This window comes from Camarhynchus parvulus, chromosome 5, assembly GCF_901933205.1.
Source record: "Camarhynchus parvulus chromosome 5, STF_HiC, whole genome shotgun sequence".
In the NCBI taxonomy this organism is placed as follows: domain Eukaryota; kingdom Metazoa; phylum Chordata; class Aves; order Passeriformes; family Thraupidae; genus Camarhynchus; species Camarhynchus parvulus.
Genome location: NC_044575.1, coordinates 28,161,519 through 28,180,019, shown reverse-complemented (window position 1 = coordinate 28,180,019; position 18,501 = coordinate 28,161,519). Strand labels below are relative to the sequence as shown.

Here is an 18,501-nt window from a genome sequence, read left to right as displayed (position 1 = left end):
CCATCTTTGGTGAGGGAACCGCTCGCGGCCCAGCGCGGACCGAGGCGCCGCCCGCCATCTTGGAGTCGGGCCGCGCGCGGGGCGGGGCGGGCGCTGCCCGTCCCGGAAGGGGAAGCGCCGAGTGCCACTTGGCCGCCGGGGCAGCGGCCGTGGGCACGGCTGGCAGCGCCGGTCCCGCACGGTCCCCTCGGCCCCGCCTGGGGCTGCCCCGCCGTGAGGAGCCGCCTGCGTGCTCGCCGTCCCCCAGCCCTCCCTCCCGCCTCCCCTGGGAGCACCGCAGTGCGGGTGAAAGTTCCCCCGCCTCAGGTGAGGGCCGGGCCCGCCTGTCGGTGGCCGAGCCGCTCCCGCCCCCTGGCCGCGCAACCCCGGCTGGGGGCCGAGCCGGCCGCTGCCGCCGGGAGAGAGAGACATGGCCGAAAGCCTCTCCTGGGAGCTCCGTGTCTGCACGGGTTAAGGCGTGCGGTGCGGAGAGGTGGAAAAGTTGCTGTTGGATTTCACTTCAAGGGAGCGGACAGAAAGCGGCGAAATGGATGACTTCCCCTCCATCTGCCTGCTGTCCCTGGCCATGCTGGTCGCCTGCTATGTGGCAGGAATTATACCCTTGGCCGTTAATTTTTCCGAGGTAAGACAACTCCGCCAAGCTACTCACTGGTTGCTAAAGGAGAAACCAGAGACATCTCCCAGTGCGAGTTGGTGCCGTCCCCTTTCAATATGGCAACGCTGTTAAGGATGAAGCTTTATCTTTAAAAGTTATGAGTGCCGTATTAATTTTCATTCAAAACTGCTGTGTAAAATTACGCTTGTTTCACAGGGGTCATTTAAACTTGTCAGATTTGAGTCGAGTCTCTGCTACAGGTGAAGGGAAGTCTCAGCACGTAGTGTAAGGACACGAATAAGCATGGCTATTTTTAGAAGCTTGTGTAAGAAATGGCTGAAGTCAGTGATTATCTCTTATGTGCCTGTGGGCTACTCAAATTAAGGCTTTTAAAAACAATTCCAAGAATATTCTCGGAAAAACTTTGATTCGCAATTTTATTCACAGCTTAAACTGTTGAAAATTAAACCTTAGCTCTTTGATTACTCTAGAACTTCAAGTTACTGCCCCGTGTAACTCAAGGCATTCTTTCAGAAAAATATCTTGGATAAAAAAGGTACTGTTAAAGAAGAGGGAGGGTTTCATAGATCGGGTAAGTTCCCAAACAGTACAGGAGTTCCTGATTAAATATCTTTGTGTACTTCTAGGAAATAGTTGTTGAGGTGGTGGCAGTTGTCACAGTCTCTGTAGGTTTCCTGATATCCTCCAATACCCGAGGGGTTTTGCTCTTTCTGAATGATGGTTACTTTATAGAGGCATGGTGTAGTGAGAGTTGAGTTGTACTGTGGTAGTAAGAGCACCCTTATAAGGGGTTCCCATTTCTTTTGGAAAGCAAGCACTTTTGGGGAACAAGGTGCTGGAGGAGAAATTTTCCTTTGTCCTCCATCAGGTCAGAGGGCTGCATGGAGTTTTAGCACTGCTTACTGTGTTGCTCTTGTTTTTTAACATGCGAATGTGTTTAGCAGAAATTATTTGATTTCTCGTATAAAGGTGTATTCCTTTTGCCTCTGTATGTAGGCTGTTCTTATTAAATTTCTGTCTTCACTACACCTAGCTATTTTGTACTGAAAGGGAGATGGAGACTTACCTTGGATTGTTAACTTGTTCTTTTAATGGATCTTTAAAATTCACAGGTGCCCCAGTGAAGGCAAGCTGTACTATGTATTTGCAGTTGTAATAAATCAGTATTACTTCTGACACTTTCCCCTGTGTTTATGTGTGTATGCAAAAACTACTATAGTGTTGCAGATAAAAATAATGATTTTTTCCTTGTATGTTACTATATTTTTGCAGAATTACTTTATGAACAGCAGATGTTGAAAATTTATCTTCTCATGTAGATTGCCACTGTGTGACAATTTCCCAAGTGTAATTATTGTATGTGCAAGTATACAGTGCATGTTTGTGGGAGCTTTACACTTATTTTCATCTCTTGCATATTACTGTTGGAGTGTCCCCAGTAAGGCTGCAGCTCTTTCCTTATGGTCCCGTTTGGCTGGCTTTCAGGAAGCTGCTTGTGCATCTCTAGTGCTCCTGCTTCTCCTGTGCAAGTGCTGCACATTGCAGTGAGACTGAACAGTTTGTGTGGTTACAGTGCGTGAAGGAGAACGGGTGGCACAATAATGATATGCAACAAGTGGTTTCCTGCTATTCAAATGCTGCCCTCTGTCCCTAGGTCCTCAGTAGGTAACATCAGTGTTTTGGTGGTGCTCAGACTTCTCATTGAACATGGAAGGTGATGGTGATTCTGCCACTGAACGTGTGCTGCACAGTTGTTAGGAGGATCTAAACTCCCATAGTTGCTACATGTTATATGATTGGGGTGCTTACAGAAACTGAGTCCTGGCCTCTGCTAACTGTCCTATTGTAGACCCTATTACATGTTCATGTAAGTGGAGTTTAGTATGTGGCTTTGACTTTAGCCTGTCAGCATAGTCAGAAGGAAGTGAATTGATGAATTTATTGGTGAAACAGAATGTAATTAGTTTGGGAGGAAGATATAGCTAAGCTTTTTGCCCCAAACTAGAATATAACTAGGAAGATAACTAATAGTAGCAAGTACTGAAAAACTATGTGTGGTTTTTATTTTTGTTATAGAAATTATTCCAAAAATATGAATAAAACTATAATCCTTTTCTATAAAAACATTAGGTTTACATGTTGTTGTTAAGGTTTAAATGCAAATTCTCAATATTTATGTAATAAGTAACCCCCTTCCCCAACATGTGTTAATAAGAGAGAGTAGAGAAAGCATTTTCATTCTTAAAGATGATACTTGTTTTGTACTTAATTGCAGGAGAGATTGAAGTTGGTGACTGTTCTGGGTGCTGGGCTCCTGTGTGGAACTGCCTTGGCTGTCATTGTGCCAGAAGGAGTACATGCACTTTATGAAGACATTTTGGAGGGTAAGAACCAAACCCAGATGGCCCCATTCAAGATAACTTAGACTGTGGTGTGTTATGATATACTGAGGCTTCTTTTTGGAGTTTTTAAGAAGAGATTGATGGAAGAGCTTCGCAGCAGCATGACACAAAGCAGGGATAGAAATGCAAAACTACTACAGGCATGATATTGCACATTGAGTGATATGATCATGCAGATTGATGACTCTTGCTGAGTTATCCAATAATTTGTGGGTCTGTATACTGTACTGTTCTGTGGATACTGTACTGTTCCTGGAATAACAGCCTTTTATGACAGGTCATGTGTAGTGTTTCTTATTCTGGGGAGAGTTTAACTTCCCCTGGAACTTCAGAGGAGGTGTAAGGGTGCCTTTGGCAGAGAATGAAATTATGGAGTATTCACTGCTTCTCTTTGTAGTTTAGACTGCTTCTCATTAAAGCAATTGCAGGAGTTGTTTTACAAATCCATGTCCCTGCCCTATTAAGAATGTCTTCTGAAGCTGAAAAGCATCTTGGAATTAATATATTTGGCTGAAAATTATGGTTATATAGGGCTAATTTACAGAGTAGCAGGCATTTCTTCTTGGGTAGTGGTATACATTACACATCTAAATCTCTGTGTTCAAGCATCCAGTTCTAGTCTGCTGTCACTGTTGTAACCACCTCATCATCTCTAATGAAGAGTTTAAAGTGAGCAGAGATTGTGTCTTGCAGGGATGTTTATGTGAAGCATGTTTTACAGCCAAAAGCCTTAACAGACCTCAATTTGAGGTTTTGACATTGTTTCGAATAGCCAGGGCTCATCACCTCTGTTTGGAGTGCGCTTTAAATTTTGCTTTTGCTTGCAGACTTGTGCTATTAGATGAACATTGCATGTATGAGATTTTTCCAGTATGCTCAGAATCAAAACTTTGAAGGTAAATGGCAATGGCTTACTGATTGCAGGGGAAAGCACTGTAAAGTTGATGCTGTATAGAACCTTGCAAACATCTGGTGTGCTGCTGTTGCTAATCTGGGATTGAGAGGCAACTGTAGTCCTTTGCTTTTCCAGAGTACTGGGTTTTGTGTTTCTAAACTTCTAAATTTCATTTTAGTAATATGCTTTACTGTTTTAGCTTCCACTAAATTTATGTTGTTCTGCTTAGATTTAGAATAAATAGGAAGTAATACATAAAATCATCCTTTATCAAGAAGTCAAAGAAGCTCTGATTATGCCTTTATACTGTACTATAATTTGTGCACTCTGATGTCAGATGTCTCTAATGAGCTGTAGTGGGTTTGCTCTCCATTCAATTTTAATTCTGAGCCGACTGATTTTCTCTTGTAATGGTACAGCTATCAGTGAATACAATTGCTGTGAACATTTGTGGGTTTTAACACTTTTTCACCAAATGGGGCATACTGTTCATGTATGACTCGACAGCTTGCTGTGTAGAGTTGTATGGGCTGTGACTTTGTTTAATACATGGCAAAAAGACACTTCACAGTACTGCAGTAGGAAGTATTTACCTAGGGAAAAAGAGAGTTTGTGAATGGCTTCAGACTCAATGTCTAACTTACAGTATTGTGTCTAACAACAGTCTATCTGAATTTTTTTTTATATTACAAAGGGACAGAACTAATGGGTATTACAGATTTAACTACAAAAATAATTTCTAATATGTTTCCTGGTAAAGTAGGAAATTCAAAATTAAACTTAAGACTATGAGAACAGCTTTCTGGTTTTCTTTTCCAAGTTCACCTATTTGCATAATTAAACCTAGAAAGGTGCAACTAAGGGAAACTTTGAGATATATTCATATAAGTGGAAAACAAAAAGAGAAATCTTTGTTTTCCCTCTTTCAGTTGTAGCTTAACTCTGATTGGTTGCTTGATAGCAAGCATTTCAGTGTTTTCCATTGATATGGAAGTAATTTACTATTACTTTTGTATTTCCCTGTGGGTAAACAGGCTGTGGAATAAATAACTTCTGATTTTCAACCTTGTAGGCTGAGAGAAAATAGCATGTCATGACTTGGATTATTCTTTGATTATAAACCTGTGTAGTGAAACCTTGGTTTGGGTGCTACTAGCAAATAAAATTCCTTTGCTGACTTCAGTCCTTTGTTTTAACTGCTGAAATTGTATAATACCTGTCAGAAAGATTGTCCTGAGTTGTACAGTGTTATGGCTTGAAATGATCAGAAGCAAAGTCAACTTGATAATATAGATGGCAAAAATCTTGTGTGGTCCAAAGTAATTTTATTGATGAATCATGTTCTGCAAAGATCTGTGTGAAATCTTTGCTGCCAAGCTTATTCTGATGTGCTTTGACTATAGCAATGGCATTGTGACATTTTGTATAGTGGAATGAACATACACCTGTCTCATCCAAGAGGAAGTATGAATATTCCAGCAAGACAATGACTTGCTAGATTAAGTCAAGTTCTTGCTATAAGTTTTTAAAGCTTCTGAAGAGTAGTTGTCTTCCAAAAGACCCTCCAGAAATGAAAAAACCATGGACAAGCTTTAATAGCTGGTATGGGGAAAGGAAACCACACTTCATTCATCCCCAGGGCTTGGACTTTGGGTTTCTGGGACAGTACTGATGTTTGTAGGTCAGTGTGCTTGACTTAACCATTGTTGTAGTCTGTATCAATGGGGTATATCAATACCAGCTTGTTTATATCTCAGCATCAGTTAATCTTCTTAAAGATGGTATTAAATCTTTTAGTGGATGGAACCTCTTTTATTTTCTCGCTTAAATGAAGGTAATGAAGTAGCTGCTTGATGGTATCTCTGAATATTGACAAAACGGGCAGCTTCAGTTAAAACAGGAATTATACAGCAATTTTTGTGAATTAATTTGTATTTAAAATGCAACCTGGCTTATAACATATTAATGCTTTCTTTGCTTTTCCATGCTGAAGATGTATGAGGAGAAACCAAGCAGGCTTTGCTAAGAATGTTGTCTAAGAAAGACCGTAACCAAGGACTTTCGTGTATTGTCCAGGAAAGTGTGAGGAAGGCTTTTGGCAGAAGAGGAAAGAAGTGACTGTGTTGTGTTTAGTCTCCTGATCTGTTTGCTTGGTGTCACAGGGAAGCACCACGCAGCGAGCGAGATGCAGCACGTGATGGAGTCTGAGAAGGTAGCGAACGTGCCAGTGGTGCACGAGCACAGCCATGACCATTCCCGGCTGCACGCCTACATTGGAGTGTCCCTTGTCCTTGGCTTTGTCTTCATGCTCTTGGTGGATCAGATAGGCAGCTCTCATGTGCACTCTACAGATGGTGAGTAAAGAGTCACTTCAATTGGACTTGCTAATTAGTCTTAATTAACAAGTTGAAATTTATTTCTTTAATGCTACCAGGGTGTAATTTGTCCAGTCATGTCCAGAGTTTCAGTAGGTACTTTAAAAACATAAGCCATAAACCAAGGTCCATGTGAAATGTTTATGCTGGAAATCTATCTCAAAATTCATCATAATGTGAGAGCTTGCCTCAATAACATGTATGAGCACATGTGGTGTGGGGGTGGAGGGTGACTTGACACTTGAATTACTGTCAGTTTTTAGGGGATTTCTTTGGCTTTTCAAAAAACTTTGGTTAGTCTTATATTTGTTTTTCTTACTTAATTGTCTTATACGTAGGTAAAATTTGCAAAGAACAGCAAGTTGTCTTAAGCAAGATGGCAGGAATGATTAGATGTAAGCTCTGGTATTTGAACTGCATAGCTGGACCTCCCACACTGTCTGAAGCCTCACATACTTCAAAATACTTCTTGCTTTATGTAAAGATTCGTCAGCTTTGTGCAAGACTCTAAAAATGCCTACAATTGCCTTTGTTTCCTGCCTGTGACTTTATGCTCAGCGTGTAGCTTGAAATGCACCAAAGGTGTTCTGTCATTTGAAAAGGTATTTTATTGCCTTTGGCTGCTCATTTTCTCCCACACAATGTCCCCTGATGCTGGAATTTGGCCCTGAAAAAATCAGGGATTGATCTTAAAGGAAAAGTAAAACACATACAAAGGCAGGGGATATGTTTTGGCTGGATTCTTGTCAGTTCACAGTGCAGCTTGTTTTTATGGGGATACTGTGGTGGGACAGATGAAAGACCAGTGCAGGGGCTATGTCACTTGTGTACTCCTGAAGAAGTGTAAGTGGAGCCACAGCCATTAGTAGCTGATTTTCAGAGCTGTTCTAAAGAAACACTGGCAATGAGGATGTCAGGGAGATGCAGGTGAGCAACTTCCTAAAAGATTCTTGGTTTGTATAGGTTATGACCCTTTCTGTGTCTCTAATCATAGCAAGTACCAGGACAAGACTGTGATCTATGTTAGAGATGCACACTACAAAGTAGGATTATAAGTGAAGTTTTATTTAGCCTCTACCTGTCACAGGAGATGTAGCAGTGTTTTTGTAATGTTTTTTAAAGCAACTGAAGAAAAACACTTTTTTCTTGAACCAATCAATGTCTTGTAGTTTATTAGCTGTCAAGTGACTAGGTGTTACTTTGTCTAAACTAGAAAAATTCAGTAGGCCAGAAGGAAGGTACGAAGTCAAATGTGATTCTTTGTGTTTAGTAATCAAAAAATCAAATCAATCCAAAACAATTGTAAAGGAAACAATTTTTATGAATATCTCCTCCTGTTTGGCATGAGTGTACCCTTGCCGTCATGCAAATGCAGCTTGTGGAATTAATTACTCACATGGCTTCCCCTTCATTCAGAAGATAAAGCTGACCAAAGAGGATGCATTAGTTTAGATCTGACTCATTGGGAAACGACATGTATGCCTGGGAATGAAGAGAGACTTAGGAGTAAGGGGCAAGACAGGAGGAAAAAAAGGACTGGAATTTTTGTTTTGGCATCACTGCAGAGTTACTGTAGGTGTGCTTACAGTTGTTTTACAGACCACTGGGATAATTCATACATGGCTACTCAAACTGCTTGAAATTAAACAGTTGAATAATAAGACATTTCTACACTTTGTAGGGCTTACCCACCCTGCAGTGATTCTTTGTAGTGGTTTCACCACTGATTGTGTAGTGGTGGGTGTTGATGTTCCCCTGTTGTGCTGTGTAATGAGCTAACATGCAAATGTCAGGCAATTCTGGTCAAAACAGTGGATCTCAAACAGCTCTGGCTGCATTTCTCCTTAGTGATGTATAACATCAAAAGGGAAATCTTTGCAACTGGTGCTGTGACAAGTAGTCTTTACTGTTTACTAGGAACTGCCAGGGAATCACGGCAACAAAAACTGACCCAGACTGTCACCTGAAGGAAACTACGAACCTTGAGCTGTGTGGGGAAATACCATCCTGACTCTTGAAGCAGCTCTGAATTCTTGGGATCCAAAAATAGCTTTTCTTTTTCTTGGTGGTGCAGACCTTTAACATTTCATTTTAGGAGGTTAAGAAAAACATCTGCTTCTGCCTATGAGACAGATCCTGCAAATTGCGAAGAATTGTCCGCGAGTCTGTCACTTGTTTGTTGGCGGAACTTCAGGTGATTTGAAGGTGTTACGTGTCAAACTATTTTGCAGTAGATCTAATGCAGAAGTACAGAAGCTGGTAGTCTTGAATACACCTGCCTGAGCAGCTGGGGGAGATATGTACAGTGATACTTAAAATATTTTTTCTAGCATAATTTATTCATTTGATCTCTTTCTTATAACTTTTCTCATGACTATTTCAGATCCAGAAGCTGCAAGATCAGGCAACTCCAAAATCACCACAACACTGGGACTAGTAGTCCATGCTGCAGGTAATGTGGGACCTATTATTAGTGCTTGACAAGTATATGTATTGCTGTGTGGCTCATCTTTAGGTGTGATGGAGACATTTGGGTTTTGCTTTTGGAGGTGGCTTTTTATAAAAGAAAGGTAAAAAAAGGCAGGGAGAACTAAGGATCTTTCCCAGAATTAACTGGGTGCTCTGATGGTTCATGGACTTTTATGTGGGTACAGAATTTTCTCTTTTACTCTTTACTTTTTTATATTTCCCATCTGAAAGGTTGTGTGATGCTCACTCTCTGCCTCTTCAATTCCTTTGCTGACTCCTTTAGCTGCTAAATTTCGATACACGCTAAGAGATTCAATAAGTTGTATGGAACACCTTTAGGTTTGCTTGTTGGTTGATTGTGTTTTTTAAAAAAATACTAATTTAAAACAATAATGCCTTGTAGGGAAAAAAAAAAGATGTAATAAGGTGGAGCGCAAAGACTTGACTGAAACACATTTGGGCTGACTTGCAAGGACTGACTGTTAGGTGTGTGTTACAGTCAAGCCATGTTCACATTGTGATTTTCACTATACATGTATAGTATAAGTATGGTGCTCTTTCATGTCCTGCTGAAGATTGTTGTCTAGGTAAGTCAGAAGATGTTAATCAAAAAGATATTTCTTCACCAAACAAAGTGTGTATATATTAAGGAGTAGTATAGTATCCATTTTTTATTTCATTTAAACAGTGTATTTATTGTAAGTGATAAAAAATATTTACAGTAGTATTGATATTTTAAAAATTATTTCAGTGACTAAATGTCTTGCATTTACAAATGTCTTGTCATGACTAAAAGTCTTGCAATGCTTAATATCTAAAACAGATCTTTTAATTAGAGAGGAAATCTCTTCTAGTATAGAAGACTAAAACAACTAAACTTGTTACTTGTTCTAATTTGAAGGAATGTGTTGAATACGGAGTAGATTCCCATTATGGTTTTTATGGACTTGGGAAATATGAGACAGCTCTTGTTGAGGCTTTTCTGATGTTCTGAAATGTTATGGCTTAACAAACAAAGGCAAGTGAATCCTCTGTTGGGCTGCTATTGTTAATGGCAATTTTCAGTAATAGAGCTTTTTAAATCAACATGTTTTCTACTGTCAGTCTTTGAGGGGGTGGGGAAGCTCATGTAGAAGAATAATCTGAATCTGCACTCCTTTTTCAGCTGATGGTGTTGCATTGGGTGCAGCAGCTTCTACTTCTCAGACAAGTGTCCAGTTGATAGTGTTTGTTGCGATTATGTTGCACAAGGTGAGTTATCATCAAAAAAATCTTACTTATTCTTCAAAAGACTGTTAACACTCACAGGAATTGCTAAAGATCTACAGTTACATTAGTGATGTAATACAGAGGTGTTTAATGCCATTGAAATGGAGAGGTTAGTACAGTGTCAAGGACCACAAAGCAAGGGTATGAGGTATGAGATAAGAGCATGTGATTGATGCTAAGTCTCAGTGGGGTGCAAGTGAGAGACAATTCTGACTGCCTACTGCCTGCCTTGATTGCAGAGGTTGGGAAAAGTCTCCCAAAAGTAGAGAGGGAAGAGTAGCTCATGAAGAAATATGTCAGCTTCACACTGACGACTTCTGAAGCTGGTATGGTAGTGTTTATTTAACGAACAAAAAACCCCAAGGTTATTATAGCTCTAAGAGACATATTCCAAGAAGTTCCAAAGGGTGAGGCACAGAAATATATGCTAGTGCATTGGGAGGAAAAGCAGTTTTATGCTTAGTACAACAGTCTTGGTTTTGTGATGTTCATCAGGAAATGGGGAGAATATTTGTTATGAAGGGTTTTAGTGTTTGAGGGATTCGTCTTTTGAAACCACTGAATATCAGAGTTCTAAATTACAGCAATTAACTTCTGGTTACCTCTGTTGTAATAGCTTCAACATCACTTATATACCATTTTTGTAGAAAAACAAATGCTTTGCTAATGGTTACAAACAAACAGTGGCTCTTGAAGATGGAGAGATCTTTGCTGAATACTTGTGTGAATGTGAACCTATTGGCTATGTAGGCTTTAAACATACCTGTGCAGATCAAATTTGCCTTATGGTAGCACATGCATGGATTACAGTGGTTAGTCATAAATTCATATCAGAAATCATACATAATTACTTGTTCAAAATGTTAGGAATGCATATCTATTATGTCTTTTCTTCAATGTTCATACAAGTGATTGTGGTTTACATAACTTCGAGGGTGGCAATGTCACTGTCTCATCTTGGAGCATAACTTATGACTATTGCTAGGTGGAACTTGCTTTTGTTATTCTTAATGTTCTTAACTGACTTCTGGAATGGTACAATTTTAGAGGAGGAAAATTTCTCCTATGAATATTTGGTAATAGAAGAGAAACTTATTTCTTCTCTGGTGTCTTTTTTCTGTTCTTCTGATTGTGTCTGATTCTTTTGTCTTTCTCATCTTTTTTTTCACTTATGATTTTCTTCAATGTTAAAAAAAAAGAAGATTCTCTGTATAAAATGCTTAAGGTATTTTAGTTTTATGTCTTACCTTGGAAATGTTAGGGTGCATTGCTATTGTTTTTATACAAGTAAAAGTATAGTAAATTCTGTGAGTAGTGGGACATCTATGCCTTTTGGATAAGAAACTGGATGCCAGCAGAGGGAGAAGAAAGTGTTTGTTTGCTTCCTGATGAGAAGAGGAATGAACTAATCAAAAGACCTCAAGTCTTTGTTAACATGCAGGTTGACTCTTACCTGTGTTTAAACAATTGTTTCCCTCCCCATGTTAATTGTAGAATTTTCCTCCTGCAGATGGAAAAACTGTCGATCTAAGGATGTGTGATAGTAACAGGATGAAAAAGGAAATTACCCAAGTTGATGGAGTCTTAGGAATTATAGCAACGACTGTAGTCAGAATGAATATTTTAGTATTCATAATGACTACACAAGTATGTGTTACCTGATAGCCAGAACATGAGTTTCCATTAGGTTTGGTTATTAAGGTGGGGCAGTCTCCAGAATGCTCCTAATTTGGATTAGCTGCAGCCTGGAGTGCCTGCCCTGAATGTCTTCCAATTCAGTCCATTTCAATGTAGTAAGTTGTATTTCAACCTTTTCTCATTTTTCAGGGGGCTAGAAGGTATTTTACTAGCATTGAATATTGTTTTTTGCAGGCGCCAGCTGCCTTTGGCCTGGTTTCCTTCCTGATGCATGCTGGGCTAGAACGGAATCGGATCAGAAAACACTTGCTGGTCTTTGCCTTAGCAGCACCTCTTATGTCAATGGTGACATACTTAGGACTAAGCAAGGTAGGTCCATGGTTTTGTTCTGCCCAAAATCTAGCTTAGTGGTGAAGTCTGGGGTAAGGACTGTGATATGAGTTGTATTACACAATTCCAAACTGCTTGAGATATTCGGCAGAATGAAGATATAAGAAAAGCTGATGAAAAGGTAGCAGTATGAATCCACAAAACAAATAATTATGTATGATTTTCACATCAGAATCAATGACATAACTCCTTTATAGGTTTTGTTATAGGTTTTTTTTTTTAAAGTCTGATTTCTGTTTTTTATCCTTTTTGCTGCTCCCCACTGAGAACAATTGATTCATATAGCAGGTTTTATGTGATGCCTATTTAAATAAGTAATTTTCAGCATTGTTGCATGCATTCTTCTTTTAAAATATAGGTAGGAAATAATCTCCTCTAGCGTCTCCCACCACCCCAGAAGTGGTCCTCTATATTCAAAGTCTGTTGAGTCCTCAGCTAGAGCAGTCCTTGTGCTTTACTCCATAAAGCATCGTTGTGTCTTGGGTCTGTACAACAAATGGTCTGTGAAATGGGACACTGCACACGAGTTTATCATCTCTGTCCAAATTAAATGTTTCTGCTTCTCATAGTATGTCCTGGGATGCTCCTGTATTTCTCAGCTGTGGTGTGTCCTGCTGGTGACATGCTGTGGTGGCATGTTGTAAAGGATATAACGTGATCTCATGAAACTCAAGGCATGAGAGGAAAGATTAAATAAATCATCTGGGCTAATCCTTTACTTGCTGGATAGGATTTATATTTGACATTACAGTACAAAAGACAGCAGAAAAAAGGTTGGGTCTGTAAATAGAAAAGAGAATTCTCTTTGAGCACTATTTTGAAGTGTCCTCATCAAGGGTTGGGTTTATATTTTGCCCTTCAGAAGGAACAGAGAATTGATAAGCATCAGGGCTACAATGGTTTTGTAGTTCCAGATGATGTATCTTTATCTTTGGAAAAATGACCTGAGAGTAAACACAAGAACTAAGATTACACCTGAGTTGGAAAGCATTGAAGAAGCATTTGAATCTGATATGCATGGGTTTGCATTTAATTGCATTTACTGATGTGTAGCATCTCTTAATCCTATTATGAAGGTGAAGAGGTGCTCAGTTTTAATGCAGAAGATGCATTTCTTCATGAAGTTTGCATGGAAATGCTGGAAATGTTTGGGGTATTTAATTCTACATACAAATGAAATATTTAATGAGTGATGTTCTGGGACTTTGTTCCGAAGAGCAGTGGAGAAGATATTTAAAGGTTAATGTCTTATTTGACCCCCTTGTTCAGAAAGAGGGAGGAAAACAGTCAACCTTGAGCATCCTCCCTAAAATTTGTGGCTTTGCAATATGAATTTTATTTTTTTTCAAAACCTGTTTGGTATATTGGCTGTGAGCTGATCAACAAGATGCTTCAGTGGACTCTGACTTCTTTCCTTTTCTGAGGGTTCTTTTGTAAGGGTTTTTTCTTTTGTAAGTCCCAAGAGAAGTAACTAGCAGGAGGGTGTCTTTCTGCTCCCCCACAACTTCAGGGTGCAAGTTACTACATGTAAGGTGGAAGACACAAAAAAAATCACACTAAACCATTGTCATTGTAAGAAGAGACTTGATAGAAATCCTACTGTTCCTGGATATGGGAGATTTTTTAAATTTTTATTACTGATTGAAGAACTTCTGCTTATTCTCACTTTTTTTGCTCTTTGTGTTTCAGAGCAGCAAAGAAGCCCTTTCAGAAGTCAATGCCACTGGAGTTGCTATGCTGTTTTCTGCTGGGACTTTCCTTTATGTTGCCACAGTTCATGTTCTCCCAGAAGTAGGAGGAATTGCTCATAGCCACAAACCTGAATCAACTGGAGGAAAAGGACTCAGTCGTCTGGAGGTGGCAGCCCTAGTATTAGGATGCCTTATTCCTCTAGTTTTGTCCATTGGACACCATCACTAAATGGTCGAATTTCAATGTTCTCCTCCTCAATAAGACATGAGCAGTAAATGTCTGCTGCTCCCTTTATCATTCTTTTACCCATCATTCATCCCATCCACTTTATGGAGTTCAGAGGGAATCTTGATTGCAAAATGAGGAATACTGGGAAAGTTTTTAGTGTAGCAAAATGTACTTTGGCAGCCGGACACAAATTCTCTGTAACTTTCTTTTCTGAAGACATTTGCTATTTTAATTGTTACTTCTGGCCCTATTCTCAGGGAAGATGGAACTTGAAGTCTAAGAAAGGTGAGCAGGGAAGAACATAGCGACTCCTCACAAAATTGCAATCACCAAAGTATCCTGCAGTTCAGCTTTCACAGCTGAGAGCAAAACCCAAGGATGGCTGCGTTGTGGGAGGTTGAAGTCTCACTAATGAAGAAGGGGGCTCTCCCCCATCGGTTCTACATTGTCCTGGCAATGCTACCGGCCCTTGTGATGCTTGTCACTAATTGTACTGCAGATATGGGCTGCACTGGGAACTCTGTATAACACTGCTGCTGTCACAGAGGTATCACTTGATAGGAAAGAAATTATGTAGACAATGCGTAGGATTAGAGGAAGAAATCAGCTGGTTAAGAAAGTGCAAATGAGTTTTGCAGTATATTCCATCGTTTAGACAAAGGAGAGAAGCAAGGAGAATAGTGTTTTGATTGTTTATTCAATTGTTAGTAAATTCTAAAAAGGCTCTGTTTCTTGGGAGATAGTCTTCTGCCAAGTCAGTCAAGTTAGCAGGAATTATGTGTTGGCTACTGGGATACACTAATGCTTCTGTTGAGAGAGATACCCATAGTGTCCTTTGAGATAGAGCTGTTGTGGGCTTTGAGGAGTAGAAATCTGATGGAGACAGCTGTTGAGGGACCAGAGAACTTTACTAGCTCATTTTCAAAAACCTGAACTGGTGAAATCTGTGGGGGGCTGTGTGGGTTTTTCACTAAATAAAGGTATTACGGCTAACAAAACAAGATGTTTAGTTAAGTATTTATGCTGCAGATAGAATACAAAGTGTTTCTAAAGGAGTTCTGGACAACAAAAACTCAAACCCACCAAAAACCAATCTGGTGGGTTCCCAGTGGACCTATTAGACATTTTGCTTTTCCTTTGGGAATTGTTCATTTGTTTCTTACTGATAAGCATTGGTTTTGGTGAATCTACTGGAGGACTTTCTGCCAATTGCTGATGTCTCTCACTAGAGAGGAGTGGGAAAAGATCCCTCTGTTTTCAAGGCACAGATTTGTCTTAGCAAACACCATTTCCCTTATGTAAAACATGTTATACTCTAATGTGCATTGGAAAGTCAGGAATGTTTGACATGCACAGAATCAGCATAAAATTCTTTCTTTAGGGGAAAACTTTTTAATGCTGGCCCCCTTATAAGCTATACTTTGTCTGCACTTTTTGAAGATAACATTGCCAAATCTATTTTTCTTTTTTCTTTTTGTTATTTTTTTTAAAAAGAATCTTGAAGAAATATCTTCTTAACTGAAGTGCTTCTTGTTTCCGTATGAATGACTATGACTGTTTGTCATGCCATTTATTACTTAAACTGCAGAGCCCATTGTGCCTCATAACTTCTTTATGTTTTTGTTATTGTCCTGTTTGTTAGTTCAGAGAGTAATGGGTATGGCCTGGCTCTTGGACTAGTGATGGCTTTGTCTGTTGGCTCTGTAACAATACTGATGTATCCCAGGATTGAACCTAGTATTGATTCCCAGGAGTGCTTGTTCATTTGTGTGTTTTACTATGTAAGATCAATGCAAAATTATTAGAAGTCATATTTTCCCATAAGACAGTATTTTCAGATAGAATTAGTGCTTCAGGCCTAAACAAACATTTTTTTTAATATTAGACCTTCAATATTGTGTTCTGAAAAGCCACTGCAAAATTAGTTATGTGGATGGGATCCTCTTCTGTGTGTTTTTCAATTTTTTTGGTCTGTTTTGGTTTTGGGATTTTTACAACATACGTAATGCAACTGGTAAGTTACTGGTTTAAAAAGTTCGGCAGGACAGGTTCCTAACACACACAAGTCATACACAGGGGTGTTTACTCCAGAGTTCTGTTCTTCCTGATTCCCCCCTAATTACCTTCTTCTTTAATAATCTCACTATTTTTATTTGTGTTTAAGCTTTCCACATAACCATTTCCAAAAGCTGGAGGGTTTGCAAGAGCAGGAGATAGCTTAGTGCAGCACTAGGTGCTTGCATTTCATAAAGCAGTAAGTTTTCATTTTTTGACTTCTGTCCTGATGCTTGCATCCCCACCCTGGGAGTTGACACCCAGCCCAAATTCTCCTTCAGCCTCACTTTGTGTATAACAACAGCAGGGGTTGACAGAGGCTTCCCGTTCCATGCCTTTTGTTCCCGGCTGAAGCATGTGGATAGGACCTTTTCACATGGATCACTGTGTGTTGGTGAGGATGTGGCAGCCAGATTTTCACTGCTGACACAACCTCTGGCATATTAATCACAGGTGCCACTGCTGAGAGGTCTTGTCATCTTTCCATTTTCCTGTCCTCACATCATGTTTCCAGTTTCTGGGGCTGCCATCAGAAATAGCAGTACTCAGTTTAATGATTCATGAAGTATAGGGGCCAAGTTACAGCAGCAGGTGAAGGAACTTGAATGGAAACATTGGCAACTCAAATTTGGCACAAAAATTCTAAAAACGTACATTTTGGCATTTGGTTAAGTGACAGAAGACTTCAGTGACTTATTTTTTCTTTTACCCATTTAAAATTAGCAACAGCATGTTGTTTTGGCTGCCTATTATCACTGAATTATTATTTTCAATTTGTAATTGAAAGTGCAGCGACTAAAGAAGCTTTTGGTTATGTTGATATGGAAAATTTAAATTTTATATTATCAGACCTTTCCAAATTTTTAGTACTAAATGGAGGATTATTTTCTTGACGCAGAGTATTTTAATGAGTTAAATTAAATGGTCCATTTTATTATAACCCTTTCTACCTATCTCCCCATCTGTCGCAGTAAATACAAGCCTTGCGTGTAGTCAGGGCCATCTGGTATCATTTTCTACTCCTCTGGAGACCTTGGTGCAAACAAATTCTTCTTACTCTCTTTGTAATAGCCTCTCTGCCTGTTTTTTCTTCTGTGAGGTAGGTGGCAGTAGGTTTAGCAGGTAAATGCTTAAACCAAGTGCCAGCCATGTCCCGCTTTCCTTCTGTAAGTCCCTCTAAGAAATCCATAATCTTCTCATCACCTGTTTCTTTTCAGTTAATGATTTCCTAATTGGCAATAGGAATTGGACTAAAGCTGTTACTGTTGATCCTCATGTCTTCAGGTACTTCCCCTACTGTTCTAATGCTTTTATTGTTCCTCTTGTAAAGAAGGGAGATATTTCTTTTTCAGCACTCTATGACAGAGGCAGAAGCTGCGCTGACATTAACTTAAGTAAGGATGGCAGAGCTGTCACACCAAGACAGGATTTTTTGATTGTTTTGGCTTGTCAGGTTGCTGGGTGTTAAACAGAAACCCACTGCTGGCTCCAAAGAACTATTTCCAGGTGGATTATATAAAAGGCTAATCTTACCTGAGAAGCCCAGGAAAACCACTGTGTTTATTCAGGAACTAGTTCAGAGCCTTCAAGGAGCTTTTGATGGTAGCAGGTGTGTCCATGTGGTATCAACTGATTGCAGAAAAGAGAGAGGAGTTGTGGAATAAATGCTCCTGCTGCTCCCTTCCTGTTCTGTGCTGGCCCTTGGGAAAAGAGAAGGAAGGAGTACTTGTATTCTATTGAGGGTGGAAGGAGGAGGAGTGATTGCAGTATGGCGGGAAAGTTTATTATGACTATCGGATTCCAAATTTCAGATTCCTGTTCGCATCAAACTTCTTTAAAAATTTTTTTTTTCTTTACTGTTATATCTCTTAGCAGCCTTGGCTTTCCAAGGAAAAACATTGTGTGGTCATTGCTGTTTACCTTACATGTTTCTCCATGTATGGAACTGTAATTTTAATGTCTTTTTTCCAAACCATTTGTACACAAAATCATTCCATGAATGGCTGCCTTATAATTTTTCCACTTTAATTGTGAATGGTTAAAATAATATTGCTGTTTTCAATTTGTTTTATTATATTAAATTTTTACTAGGTGCAGTGCTTCGGAGTTGGCTTGTCATTTACTGCATGGGGTTTTCTGACAGCTCTAATGGAAAGAAATTACAGTCTTAAATGGATGCAAGCATTGCAGACAGTGTTTTATTTTTGCGGGAGTGTGTTTACTGCTTTTCTTCTTGATGTCTGAGCACCTCTTGCAAACCTGGAATGTGAAACTGTACGTTGGGAGGCAGTGTAGCAGGTGGATTTGGATATGGCTCTGAGTGTTCAGAGGTATTAATGCAGAGATGATGTGACAGCTCTGCTTGAGCGGGGCATTTGGCAACTTGTGTCTCTCACAGAGTGTTTAGGAGCTGGCATTGCCCTGAGATATCTCTGGAGCTTACAAGGGTGAGACCTCTTTGGAGGGTGACAA

The 18,501-nt window shown here is 39.6% G+C and overlaps 1 protein-coding gene across 1 annotated transcript; it reads left to right on the top strand.

Annotated features, from left to right (window-relative positions):
- Positions 1–115: 115 nt before the first annotated feature.
- SLC39A9 (solute carrier family 39 member 9) lies at positions 116–18,129 on the top strand. The gene is made up of 7 exons (XM_030949701.1): positions 116–622; positions 2,892–3,000; positions 6,076–6,267; positions 8,672–8,740; positions 9,923–10,008; positions 11,899–12,033; positions 13,744–18,129. The coding sequence occupies exons 1-7, from the start codon at positions 527–529 to the stop codon at positions 13,972–13,974; spliced, it is 918 nt and encodes a 305-aa protein (XP_030805561.1). The 5' UTR covers positions 116–526; the 3' UTR covers positions 13,975–18,129.
- Positions 18,130–18,501: the final 372 nt, after the last annotated feature.

What these genes read in the sequence shown, in the direction of transcription:
- SLC39A9 (XM_030949701.1), top strand. Translation starts at nt 527, where the DNA reads ATGGATGACTTCCCCTCCATCTGCCTGCTGTCCCTGGCCATGCTGGTC. An exon ending in TTATGAAGACATTTTGGAGG is followed by an intron (nt 3,001 to 6,075) that starts GTAAGAACCAAA and finishes TTGGTGTCACAG; the next exon opens with GGAAGCACCACGCAGCGAGC. An exon ending in TCATGTGCACTCTACAGATG is followed by an intron (nt 6,268 to 8,671) that starts GTGAGTAAAGAG and finishes TGACTATTTCAG; the next exon opens with ATCCAGAAGCTGCAAGATCA.